General features: G+C 43.2%; 1 protein-coding gene across 2 annotated transcripts in view; it reads left to right on the top strand.

The window, feature by feature from the left end:
* The first annotated feature begins 1,919 nt into the window (after positions 1–1,919).
* The window catches only part of FGFR1OP (FGFR1 oncogene partner), a 35,325-nt gene continuing 23,996 nt past the window's right edge, over positions 1,920–13,248 (top strand). For both annotated transcript variants that reach the window (XM_003792374.3, XM_003792375.3), the window contains exons 1-6: positions 1,920–2,102; positions 2,585–2,638; positions 6,456–6,510; positions 7,025–7,113; positions 7,516–7,653; positions 13,093–13,173. In XM_003792374.3, the coding sequence (XP_003792422.1) occupies positions 2,001–2,102; positions 2,585–2,638; positions 6,456–6,510; positions 7,025–7,113; positions 7,516–7,653; positions 13,093–13,173 (519 nt within the window). In that variant the 5' untranslated portion in view covers positions 1,920–2,000. The remainder of the gene's footprint in view (positions 2,103–2,584; positions 2,639–6,455; positions 6,511–7,024; positions 7,114–7,515; positions 7,654–13,092; positions 13,174–13,248) is intronic.

Genomic DNA, 13,248 nt, shown 5'->3' with positions numbered 1-13,248 from the left:
TGTGTGGCACGTTCTGTATATCTGCTGTGTGGTGTATTCTATATATGCTGCTGTGTGGCACGTTCTGTATATCTGCTGTGTGGTATATTCTATATACTGCTGTGTGGCGTGTTCTACACATTTGCTGTGTGGTGCGTTATATATGTTGCCGTGTGGTGCATCCTATATGCTGCTGTGTGGAACATTCTGTATACTACTATGTATATTTGAACTCAGATATCTATTTTGTGTAGACATGCACTTAGAAATAAAATAAGTACATAAAGAAAGTTGGGCAGTGTGGCTCAGCCCCTGTTGCACAGTGGTTATGGCACCAGCCACATGCACTGAGGCTGGTGGATTTGAGCCTGGCCCAGGCCGGCTAAACAAGGACAACTGCAATAAGAAAATAGCTGGTGTTGTGGCTGGCACCTGTAGTCCCGGCTACTTGGGAGCCTGAGGCAAGAGAATCGCTTAAGCCCAAGAGTCTGAGGTTGCTGTGAGTTGTGACGCCAGGGAATTCTACCAAGGGTGACATAGTGAGACTGTCTCAAAAAAAAAAAAAAAAAGTTAGACAGGGTAGTAAAGTGAAATAACAAAAACTTCAGAGAAATGTTCTTAGCATTTAAGAACATCTAATTTAAAGGTATCAATCAATGGACTACTAATTTATAATATTTTATTCTGATTCTGTATTTTATTCTATTTTCTGAATTCTATATTCTGATTCTAGGCCAACAGGGGGAGGGCAGAGATCTTCCTTTGTATCTTCTTCCTTCCAATTGTCTTCAACTTAAAATAATCTTTATGCCAAAGTGTAATATTTTGGCGTGGCGTATCTGGCGTCCTATCTTTGCCTCAGACCCTCTCTGTCCGCAGCCCTGCTGCGCACTGCCCCCTGGCGGCTTTGCGTTGAATCTGTCCTTGGCCAGGTCGACCTTCCAGTATCTCTTGCGTTTCGCATCTACATTCGCTCATTTTCGTGTTTTTTTTTTTTTTTTTTTTTTTGCTCTTACTTGATTGAATTAAATTAAACTCTAAAACTCTTCCTCCCTTCCTTGGGAGGAAGCACACCATCGTGAAAGGGCCTGAGCTGGGAACCAAACGGACTTGGGTGACTGCGGGCACACTACCAACTTACCTGCTGTGGGCGTTACTTGTCTCAGCTGCAGGACGGAGTTAGTAAGAAAAATCAACTTGCTCAGATCATCCTGCAGAAAGTGAGATTTGGCTGTATACTCAAAGCAACGAATAAAATTAATGGTTAACATTTTTACTGCGCTTTCTATGTTTCACACATTAAGTACTGCCTAACAACCTAGCTACACATTTTCGCGCACGTCTGTGTGCAGGTTTTATCCTCATTTACAAAAGGGAGACGGAGGCATAGAGAGGACAGGGAAGTTCTTATGGTCAGCGTGCCTGGCGGGCTGCTCCGTGCAGGGGGGCTCTGAAGTTCACGCTTTTAACCGCATCTTGGCATCAATAACCCCCTGATGAAATAATGAACTAAGGCAGACGCCCGCCCCCGCCCCGCCCACGGCAGGCGCCTACTCCGCGCCATTCCCCACACCCCTACAGCGCGCGCCCGAAAAGTTCCAAAATCCTACAGCACCTCCATCTCCAGAAGATTCCATCCCACCGCCCCGCCTCTCAGCAGTTCCTCCCCCGCGGGCCCGCCGCAGCTCTCCTCGGTAACAGTACTGTATCAGCCTTCAGCCTCCTGGTTCTGATCATTGTACTTTCCCCGGCTCTGGCTTTAGCATAACTCACAACGTCTTAACACCTGGCCATTGCCTGCGGCGGCCGCGAGCTCCGTGCGCGCCACACTCAGGCTCCTCCACCTCGTCCCTGAGCCCGCCTCCCGGGCTAGTGGTTGCCTGAGGCCCCGCCCCGGGCTCTCGACGCCCCGCCCTCCGACGTAAGGGGCGGAGCCTCAGCGCGTCGCCGGCGCGCCGTGCTGAACCTGCGGCGGCCGTTGGCCGTTGGCGCGGCTTGGGCGGTTGTCTTGGAGAAGCAAGATGGCGACGACGGCGGCCGCGGTGGTGGCCGAGGAGGACACTGAGCTACGGGACCTGCTCGTGCAGACGCTGGAGAGCAGCGGGGTCTTGAACCGCATCAAGGTGGGGCCTGGCGCCGGGCGGTCCTGGAGGGGCCGCAGGTCTGTGGGGCCCTCAGGGTCTGTGCGGACGGCGGGCGTCACAGCGGGGCGCGTCGGGGAGGCCCCGTCGGGGCGAGGGGCCGTAGCTGGCGGGGCGCCGCGTGGAGACCAGGGCGCGTCCGGCGGGGCACCCTCCTCGGGATGCCGCGCGGCCCAGGGTCGCCCTGGGCTCCGTCCTCTGCTCCGGCCGTGGAGGGCAGGGTGCCGGGAGCGCGCGCCGCGCGCGGGAGGGCCCCCGAAGCCGGTGTGGGCCGTGTGGTCCCCGGAGCGCGGCGGAGCACCTGCCCTCCAGCCCTGCACCTGCCCTTCCGCCCTGCACCTGCTCTTTTTTTGTCTTCGGCTTTCAGACGCTGTGGATGGTGCCTGTGTAGAACTTACCTTGTGTGCACTTCCTGAATATTGTCTCGAAAGAGTAATTTTTATTCTCTTACCTTATTTTTAAAGGCAGAACTCCGAGCAGCCGTGTTTTTAGCACTAGAAGAGCAAGAAAAAGTAGAGGTATGAAATCTCCAGATTTTAATGTGACTGTATTCGTTAATACTGAATTTCTAATTAGTTAAAAGCCATTGTAACGACACAATTTATAGTAGTGTATGGCTAGGGATAATTTTAACTGTGAAGGGTTATGTTTCTATTCGGAGAACAGTAATTATTCTCTTTTCATGTATCTTTTGAATTTTAGAGTAATCTTAAAGGTTACATACCACTTTAAATATTAAAGTTGGGTAACAATGAGACCAATACTAAATTGAAACAATAGGTCCAAGGAATTCACTTGAAGAAGTGGTTCCATTGTCAATGAGTTAATTGCAGGATCGCTCAGAACATTTGATAAACTAATATACACTGTGAATCTTGTGAGGTAGGCAGTATATGCTACTTTTCCCAAAATTATGTAACCACTTGATTATTTAAAAACATCAACCTCTTTCTTTTTGCCAAAAGTCCAACCACTTCTTTGCATTTAAGTGTGCAATTTAGCTTTTCCTCTCTGCTTCAAGTCCCACCAGCCATCCTGAGTAAATACCCTGGAACTTGTGGACAAGAATCAATATCCCATTAAACTCTTACACTGTGACAAATTATTCTCCTGTGTAGAGACCTATATAGTAACTCTTTAATTCCACCAAATCTTTCACTTCTTTGCTGTGTGTGTGTGTGTGTGTGTGTGTGTGTGTAGGTGTCAGTCTTGTCTTGGCAGCTTTTTTTTTTGACCTGCCCAGGTTCTATACCTCAAAAACCCTAACTACTTTCCCTTTAGTCATCATTGGTCTGGAAGAAGTGTTAATGGTCCTTTAATCCAACAAGCTCACTTCCCTGTTAGTGCGTGTGGGCTGCTAGAGAGAAGTTGCTGCACCATGTGGATTGCTGGTGTGACAAGGTGGGGGATACCAGCTTCAGCCAGGTCCTCACGGGCAGCAGCTCTGCTTCTCAGTCAACACAGCCCCCTCAGCTGTACCATAGCCTTGTGTCTTAGCCCTACCTCCTCCATTCTCACAGTTGGTCTGTCTCTCTCTCAGGGAAGACAGAAGCCATAAAGTTCTAACATTATGTATTCCTTCCCCAGCCCCCCCCCCCATCTTTTGCTCACCTCAGAAAAAAATTTACCTGTGCCTGCGTTTGTGTGTACTTCCTGCTTTAGTAGAAGGGGCTCCGTCTGGTCCAGGAAGGGTCATTTGGCCAGGTTCTGCCTTCGGTATACTCTCGTCTCTTTTTATTTATTGTATCTGTGATCACTTTCTTTTTGTTGGCTCTTCTCTTGAGCATGAAAACGTGTTTAAGTTGCTGTTAAGGAGAAAACTATTTTCCTTTTCTCTTACTCTGCTCCCTTTTTTTTTGAGACAGAGTCTCAAGCTGTCACCCTGTAACTCTTGAGCTAAAGCCATCCTCTTGCCTCAGTTTTTCTATTTTTAGTAGAGACGGGGTCTCACTTTTGCTCAGGTTGGTCTCAAATTTGTGAGCTCAAGCAATCCACCTGCCTCGGCCTCCCAGAATTGCTAGGATTGCAGGCCTGAGCTACTGCACCCAACCTCTTACTTTGCTTTTAATACCACTATAGTTTTTCCCCTTTTACCACATTTTGAAAGAACATGCATGATTATTTCATTATGTTCAGTCTCCCCCTTTTCTGTAAAAATCTTAAATCCACCACTATTATCCCTAAGTGATTTCTCTTGCTACAGCCAAGAAGAATCTCCTAATTGAATATTCTTTAATTCTTAACTATCTTGATTGATCATTGTGGCATTTTATAGTCTTAATTCCTGTTTGCTTCTCGAAAAATCTCTTTTGACCTTTGGGACCTTTTTCTCTTCTGTTTTTCTCCTTTTCCTCTTAATCACTGCTTGGTTTCTTTAGTGTGGTCTGTTTCCTGTACTTCTTACTTCTAATGTTGATGCACTCTCCCCACAGTTCTCATTCTGTATGTAACTTCAGACCTACATGGTTCATGTACACCTCCTCCTCAGCTTCAGTGTGTTAAGCTGCCCGCTAGACTGACCTTCCTGGGCTGCTCCTTCATCTAAGCGGGAAATGTGAGTGTCTCTGAGGCCTGGTCTGAAGTGTCTCTGGGGAGTGCTCTCTTGCCCACTTTGCCTCCTGCTTTTTGCCCCTTCCTGATCTCCAGTCTATTCTTTGCTGTCCCCATCTCCCTGAAGTTCTTTCTCCATGTTGTTCCTGGGTTGGCTTTTTATAGTGTACATCTGATCTTGTCCTTTGAGTTTCTTTAAATGTTTCAGTTGATGCAATATCTTAAAATTCCCTGGTCCAGTTTATGACGGTCATTTATAGTATTTCCCCTCCTTACATGTATGTTTTATTGTAACTACTTTGTTGAGGTATAAATGACCTACAATAACTGTAACATAATTGAAATGTACACTTTGGTAAGTTTTGACAGTTATGCAGCTGACAAATCTTGATCACCACAATCAAGATAGTGAACATATCCATGACCCTCAAAAAAGTTTCCCTGTGCCCTTTTGTAATCCCTTCTCCCACGCAGTCCAGACATTTTTAAGATCTATATGAATCCTAAAGTACGTACTCTTTTTTTTGGGCTGGCTTTTCTCATTCAGCCTAATGAGTTTGAAATTCATTCCTATTTGAGTGTATATTGATAGTTTGTTCCATTTAATGAGTTCAGGATTAATAGGTCATCTCATTCTATTGATAGACTTTTGAGTTGTTTCCAGTTTTTAAGTGTTTTAAGTAAGACTATTGTAAATATTCATGTACAAGTCTTTATTTGTATCTGTGACTTCTCTTGAGAAAATATGTGGGGTGGAATGACTGGATCACATGGTAGGGATATTTTTAACTTTTCTAAAAAACTATCACCTGCATTCCAGTCTGGCTGTACCGTCACCAGGCTGTGGCCCTCAGCAGTGTACTGCTCCAGCTGCACCAGGGATTCATGTGGCCTGCTTGAGGAAGCTGCCCTGTGCTGCCAACTTCAGTTAGCCTGAGATCATTGTTCTCAGCAATGATCAAGTTGGATGTACTAGAAGAATTTTTTCTACTCACATTCAAATAAATGCATAATTACAAAAACAAGTTGGCCAACAGGCTGCATAAAATGATCTTATATATCCTGGATAATAAATTGGGAATTTGCAAACATATAATTAAACTCTTATTCATTGTAGGTATGCTATTACATATAAATGGTAGATATCTAATAACAATATATCAAACTTCGCACTAGGCATGGAGGCTCACACCTATAATCCCAGCACTTCGAGAGGCCAAGGTGGCCTGAGCTCACGAGTTCAAAACCAGCCTGAGCTAGAGCAAGAGCCCATCTCTTAAAAAAAACACCTGGGCATTGTGGCAGGTGCCTGTAGTCCCAGCTGCTTGGGAGGCTGGGGCCTAAGAATCACTTGAGCCCAAGAGTTAGAGGGAGCTGTGAGCTATGACACCACAGCACTCTACCCAGGGAGGCCAAGAAAAAAAAAATCAAACTTCATGTATTTAAAATAGTAAACAGTGTTTATGTTGGTAAATGTAATTTTATTTAACATGAGTTTTTGAAGATAATCTTGGTTTAAAAGCAGTTTAATAAGCAATTTATAAAACATTTAAAAATTAAAAATAAATGCAAATCTTTATATGTATTTTTGGTTTATTAACTTTGAGAAATGATTAAATAGCATAAAATAGTAAATAATAGTGGAGTAGATTTAATAAAATCATGATTTTATGGATGACCATGTATTTTTAAAGCTAAGAAGTTAAACTTTAATATACATCTTATTGTTTTTAGGATAAACTCATGACACTTAAAATATTTCCTTTTTTTTTTTTTTTTTAACAGAACAAAACTCCTTTAGTCAATGAGAGCCTGAAAAAGTTTTTAAATACAAAAGATGGTAAGCTGTTCAGCTTGTCCTTGTTTATCTGTCTCTGCATCTTGACACTGTTAGGGAGAAATCAGGAATTTCAGGGGTTGTTTAAGTATAAAATACCTCGTTTTAACACAATATTTCGTTGTATAGTCATCAGTCACAGTGTCATTAAATATTTTTGGTCATGGGAAATAGCTGAAGACAATTTTATTATAAAAAGCTGATTTTAACTATAAAAAGATAGGACACTGAAATTTATTCATGAAGTGTTACCTTGTCTTACGGTTAGTTCCAGACTGATGATCCCAGGGAAAAATTCAGGAGATGGGGATTTTTTAATACTTAACTATATTATTCAGAGAAGAAATTTATAATTTAAAAAATTTAAAAACCTTTCTCCTATTAATTTGGCATATCTTATTTTACAGTGTTAATAAAAGATACTCAAAGTTCTTAATGTATCTTATTTCACAGTGTTAATGAGAGACATTCAGAGTTCCTAAAGATTTGCTCACCCATCTTTCTCTTGATTTTATAGGTCGTTTAGTGGCGAGTCTTGTTGCAGAATTTCTTCAATTTTTTAACCTTGACTTTACCTTGGCTGTTTTTCAACCTGAAACTAGCACAGTAAGAATAATGATTTTTATAATTATCCTATTAAACCTTCTTTGATACAAATGAGTTAATATTAAGCTGAAACTTAATAAGATTTGACAACTTATAATTTCTGGCAGAGATTTTTTTTCTCGTTGATTATGTGTTTTTATGAAAGACCATCTGAGATGTCAGCTGGTACTAGTGTCACTGCTTTGTGTAACTTGAAAGCTTGCTAATGAAAGAGTTTTAGTGTGGTGTTAGATCCTTCATGGAGCAATGAACACAGGGCTGTGTAAAATAAATAGGTGCTGTTTTTTGAAAATGACATTTTATTCATGAGAAGAACAGTCTCTGAGTTTAGAGATGTCTTTAACCTCTGAAAGTACTTTTGGTATATTTTTGTGTATCTACTATATCTTACTTCTTTTCTAGTCACAAGGCCTTGAAGGTCGAGAAAATTTAGCCCGAGACTTAGGTATTATTGAAGCAGAAGGTACTGTGGGTGGACCCTTATTATTAGAAGTGATCAGACGTTGTCAACAGAAAGAAAAAGGATCAGCCAGTGGGGAAGTAAGTATAATCTTATATTATCTGTTTTTATTTTAATTATTGCCCACTTAGTTTAGCCATGCAGATTAGTGCATATAATGTAAATCAAAGTTGACATAAATAGAGACTCTTCCTAGAAATACACAGATTTTACAAATACCCATTTTAATGAAAATTAGAAACGTGCACGCTCTGATCCTATTGTATACCTGTTCTGGTTACTGATCCTCAGAGTACTGGGTTTATCAGCCAGATTGGAACGAATCTCAGCTCCTCACTGACTAGCTGTGAACCTCTCCATTTCCTCCTGAATGAAATGGGCATACCAGGATCAGCCTCCAGTGGTGTCGTGAGGCTTTGCCTGTGAGCTGACACATGTAAAAGCCTCAGAATGGCTCTTGGCATAGAAAACACTCAACTGTTATTTTTATTATTATTTTAGATAAATGTAAAAGGGCTGAGTTAGAGACTAGGTGATAATTACTTGGACTTAAAGGCCTTTTAAAACTAGGCTTAAAACTAAGCCATTAATTTTACTTTGAATTGTTTGATGGTCTAGTTTCTATTTATTATACATTAGCTTTGTGTGAAGATAACCGTGTCTCACAAGACATGCAACATCTGTAGCTGTTCCAGATATCTGGTTGAATGGGCTACCTGTTTATTTGGAAAGTCTCAGTATGTTTTCTATTAGAGTCTTTGAAAAGTAGCAAAATTGCCTGAGTACTAATTACACACAAGGCATGGTAATTGTATGGGTAATTTATGAAAGTTCTGTGTCCTTGAAGAGCTCAAAGCCACTCGAGATAAAGACATGCTTACATAAGGGAATTGATGTTTAATAATGGCTTAAGCCAGTGGTTCTCAACCTTCCTAATGCCGTGACGTATTTTCATTGTTACAAATGGGTCCGGACCCACAGGTTGAGAACCGCTGGCTTAAGATTATGGAGAAAGTCTTGTAATATATGATTATTTCTAGATATTTTGTGAATAATGATTGTGGTAGTTTAAAGGGAGCAGTAATTGTTTTGTGCTACAATTTTGATGAACTCAGTCTTAAAGTGAGAGTAGGCTGTCAGTTGTGCAGTAAGGATTGGGGAGGTTGTTCAAGAGGGTGGAATGTGCCAGGAGAGTGTGGAGGTAGGAGCGTGTGGCCAGATCCAGGTCAGGAGCAAGTAGCTTTCTGAGAGCACAAGTTGTCACCTCAGCTTGTGTATTTTCCTTTCATTCCTTGACTCATCAATTATTTAACAAGTTTTTAGTGTGCTTATTTGATGGACATTGTGTTAGATGCTAGGGGATAAAAAACAAAGACCCTCAAACTGTCCCCTGGACCGCGGTCTGTAGGTGGCAGTGACGCCCCGTGGGCTCCCTGTGGTGTCTGTGGCCCTGACCTCCTTTCTCGTCTGCCTGCACTTGCAGTTTCTTGTTGGGTTGCTCTTCGCCTCGCCTCCCTGCAGCGGTGGTTTGCACTCCCTCGGTTCCTCACAGTGCGGGCTGCGGAGCCAGGCTGCCTGGGTGAGACCTCCTGTGCGTTAGGTTCCTGTCTGCAAGTGGAGACACAGCAGTGTCTCCTGGGTGATGGACTGCGGGTGTGTGCGTGAAGATTGTAGAGCAGTACTCCATACAGACTCCTGTGTCCCCACAGCTGCCATCTGTATCTGAGTCCCACATCAGCCAGTCCACAAGCCATGAAGTGAAAATATTTGGGGAAAATGAAAATAATACAAACAAAAGAAGTACAGTGTAACAATTTTTTGTGTAGCATTTACATTGTATTAGGTACATGGGAATGTGTACAGGTTATGTGTAAGTAGGATGTCATTTCACACAAGAGGCTTGAGAGTGCCAGCTTGGGTATCTGTAGGAGGGTTCTGGAACCAGTATCCTACAGATACCAGGGAACGACTGGGTCATTGTTACTGTTTCTCACTTTTGTTAGTGTTGCTGTGTTGGTGACTCCCTAAGTCCAGGCTGGTCTGCTTTCATCTAGCCTGGGCCGTTCCCCTAGCTCCTGACCAGAATGTCCAGCTCTTCATATAGATGACCCATTAGTTCATATAAATCCTGGGTGAAAAAACTGACTTTATTCTCTTCACTTCTAAAAAAGTAAAAGCACTAAAGACAAAACCCAATTCTAGTCATCTCCTCAAGAAAACCCCTCTTGTAGGTCTTGCCCAGTCAGGTCTGCTGATGCTTGGTTCTTGCTTCTCCTTGGTTTCAGACCAGGGGCCTTTCCCGGGGCCCCTGGATTCCGTAGTCTGTCAGGAAGGATTCGCTGTGCTCATGCCCACCTGCGCTGACAGCAGGCCTGGAAGGAGGGTAATTGCCGGAAGGCTCTCTCTTCTGTGCTGGGCAGAATGTTTGTTCAGACAGATGCAAGGAAAGCTTTCTGCCCTGTTGGCATGATCTGAACACCAGAACCGGCCACTGCATTGTGAGCGCTCCTCTGGGGGGTGGAGGAGCCTCTGACACTGCCCTTGTCCACTTGCCCTGTCTGTCACAGGTGGGAACTGTATATCAAACAAAGGGGCTCGGCACCCATAGACAGTGGTTATGGCGCCAGCCACATACACCGAGGGTGGCGGATTTGAACCTGGCCCAGGCCAGCTAAACAACTGCTACAAAAAAATAGCCAGGTGTTGTGGCGAGCACCTGTAGTCCCAGCTACATGGGAGGCTGAGGCAAGACAATCGCTTAAGCCCAAGAGTTTGAGGTTGCTGTGAGCTGTGATTCCATGGCACTCTACCAATGGTAGTCTCACATAGTAAGACTCTGTCTTAAAAAAAAAAAAAATAAAAGTTACCCTTCTCTGCTAAATTGCAGAACCACTGAGTTGGACGTTTAGTCTCCGTCCTTGCTTGTTCTGCCCTCTTGCTGTCTGGACGTTTGATTTGGAGAGTCCGTGTGTGCATGTGCACATGTTAAAACAGGCGTCTGCTTTGGCTCTTGTATCTGTTACTAGTGTTTTATTCTGATACTCTGAGGAAACCTGTTGTATATAATGCAGTAAAAAAATTGGGCTTTTATTGATTTTTGGTTTTTGATTGTAGAAAACTAGCTATGTATTAAGCCCATTGAGCTCAATGACTGATTTTTTTTTCACCAAAACTGCATTTTAAAAAACCATTTTAAGAAGTAGATGCCACATGCCTTTAATGGGACTTTCTGCTGATGTTATTGAATCTTCAATAGTTAGTTAAAACCTGCGCCTCTGTTCTCTGTGCCCCTCGGGGAGTCATCTCACCTCCAGCCCTGTCATCACCAGGTCCTGGTCTGTGCACTCTCTTCCCAGGGTTCTCAGGTGCTCCTCCGAAGGGCACTTGTCTTCTCAGTTGCTGCTCTTCACTGTAGAATTGCTTTTAAAATTCAGCTCTTCCTCTCTTCCTTCCCTCTTTAAAAACTGCAGTGCTGTGTAATGGCGACTGAAGAGTTTCCAGATTCTTTAACCTTAGTTAAGATTGTGTGTGATAAATGCTTGCTCATTTTTCTGGCCTTAATGTCTTTCTTTTTAATATGGAACCTTATTCTTAAGCCACATTGAACTTCCTCCTTGAAAGTAGCTTGTGCTTTTATTCCTTCTCTTGTTTTCTCATCTTACTCTCCACCTGAAATCACACATCTTTCCCTTGTTAGGGTGTGGAATTTCGTCGTTCTGGTTTTCTTGGCTGTGACTCTGAGGTGTTGGCCTTGTTTTCCCTCTCCCTCCTGACAGCTCTACCTAATTGAGCACCTCATTCTGCCCTGTTGTAATGGTACCTGCCAGTGTCTTTGCCCTATTACTAGATAATAAATTTGTTGAGTACAAGGGCTTCATCTCTATGTCCCTTGCAGGGCTCAGACATCATGGTCATTAACAGGCATTTGTTCATAGTCACTGGGAAGTCTGTGAAGACTTCTGAACAGGAGCGCCATTTGGAAGATGGACTTGTGAAGGGTAGATTGATGAAATGTGGGGAAGCTAGAATACTGAAAAAAAAAGTGAGACCTATAACAAGGCAAATCTAGATAAGAACAGTAGAAAGAGTAGGTAAAATGCACAGATAAAGATGATCTTTTAAAGGAAAAGTCAACAAGTCTTTGAAGCTTAATGTTTTGGCAAAGGATTGGTGTGTAGAAGGCAATATGGGGTAAGGATTTTAGGGTGGGAGAAGCTGATGGTATTATCAGAAAGAGTAGACTCAAGGGGAGAGCAGAGTTAGGAGGAGTCGTTCATTCTCATGTTTAAAAAGTTGTAGCTGTTAAAGGATTTTTGGACCACGCACAGTGGCTCACTCCTGTAATCTCAGCACTCTGGGAGGCCGAGGCAGGTGGATCCCTTGAGCTCAGAAATTTGAGAACAGCCTGAACAAGAGTGAGTCCCTGTACTAAAAATAGAAGAACTAGCTAGACATTGTGGTGGGTACCTGTCATCCCAGCTACTGGGGTAGCTGAGGCAGGAGGATTGCTTGAGCCAGGAGATTCAGGTTGCTGTGAGCTGTGATGATGCCACAACACTCTACCCAGGGTGACAGAGTGAGATTCTGTGTCAAAAAAATGAGGGGAGGATCTTTGTAGCATAACAGCCAATATTTAATATGTACACAGTGTCATAGACGTTGTGATGATGATAGTGGGTGCATTTTAGAAGTGAGTTTGAGTCCATAAACATTTTTACAGGCTGGGCTTTGTGGCTCACGCCTGTCATCCTAGCACTCTGGGAGGCCTAGGCAGGTAGATAGCTTGAGCTCATGAGTTCAAGACCAGCCTGAGCAAAAAGCAAGACCCTGTCTCTACTAAAAATAGAAAAACTGAGGCAAGAGGATCTCTTGAGCCCAAGAGTTGGAGGTTGCTGTGAGCTATGATGTCACGGCACTCTACCTAGGGTGTCAGCTTGAGACTCTGTCTCAAAAAAAAAAAAAAAAATTTTTACAGACTCTTCCTTTGCCAAGACAGACAGAAATACCCCTGTGAAAGCTGGGCTAAAAGGAGGGCTTTAAAGATGAAAGGAAAAAACGTATAGAAGCATAAAAGAGGAACAGAGGATTGCCATTTGTAGTTTTTATTAGAGAGTTGCTATTTGATATTTTCCTTGACAAAGTAAAGAAACAATTCCAAGGAGGGTAGAAAGCAGATCTTGAGAAGCACAGGCCGTTAGTCTGGGGAGAAGAAAGAGGGCAGTGAGGAGGCTGCCATGGGAGCAGTAAACTGGAGACGTCTTTCCCTGCAGACTCAGAGCCTGTGCAGGGGGAGTGAATACTTCTCAGGTTAGTAGAATCTAGGGGTGTTTTGTGTGGGTGTGTGTTTGAGTAAAATTAGAGGAGAATCTAGTGAGGATATTTATATTAATAAGGAGGAAAAAATAAAGATACCAACATTGTGTAGTGTTCTTAAATGCTAAAATGCTATTGAAGTATAATTAGTATATTCATGTTTTATTTTTAAATATGTTTTAATTTTAAACTGTGGAATATTTTAGGGTGCACCAGATCTATCTGATGTACATTCACCACCAAAGTCTCCAGAAGGAAAAGCAAGTACACACACAGCACCAAGTAAGGTGAGTTTGCCACAGGGCAGCGTAGCGACCCTGGGCCGGGGCTCCAGAGGACCCTGTGCCTCTCTCTCTCTCTGT

The sequence above is a fragment of the Otolemur garnettii genome, unplaced genomic scaffold (assembly GCF_000181295.1).
Source record: "Otolemur garnettii isolate 467f Iridium unplaced genomic scaffold, OtoGar3 scaffold00056, whole genome shotgun sequence".
In the NCBI taxonomy this organism is placed as follows: Eukaryota; Metazoa; Chordata; class Mammalia; order Primates; family Galagidae; genus Otolemur; species Otolemur garnettii.
This window is presented reverse-complemented; position numbering and strand designations above follow the sequence as displayed.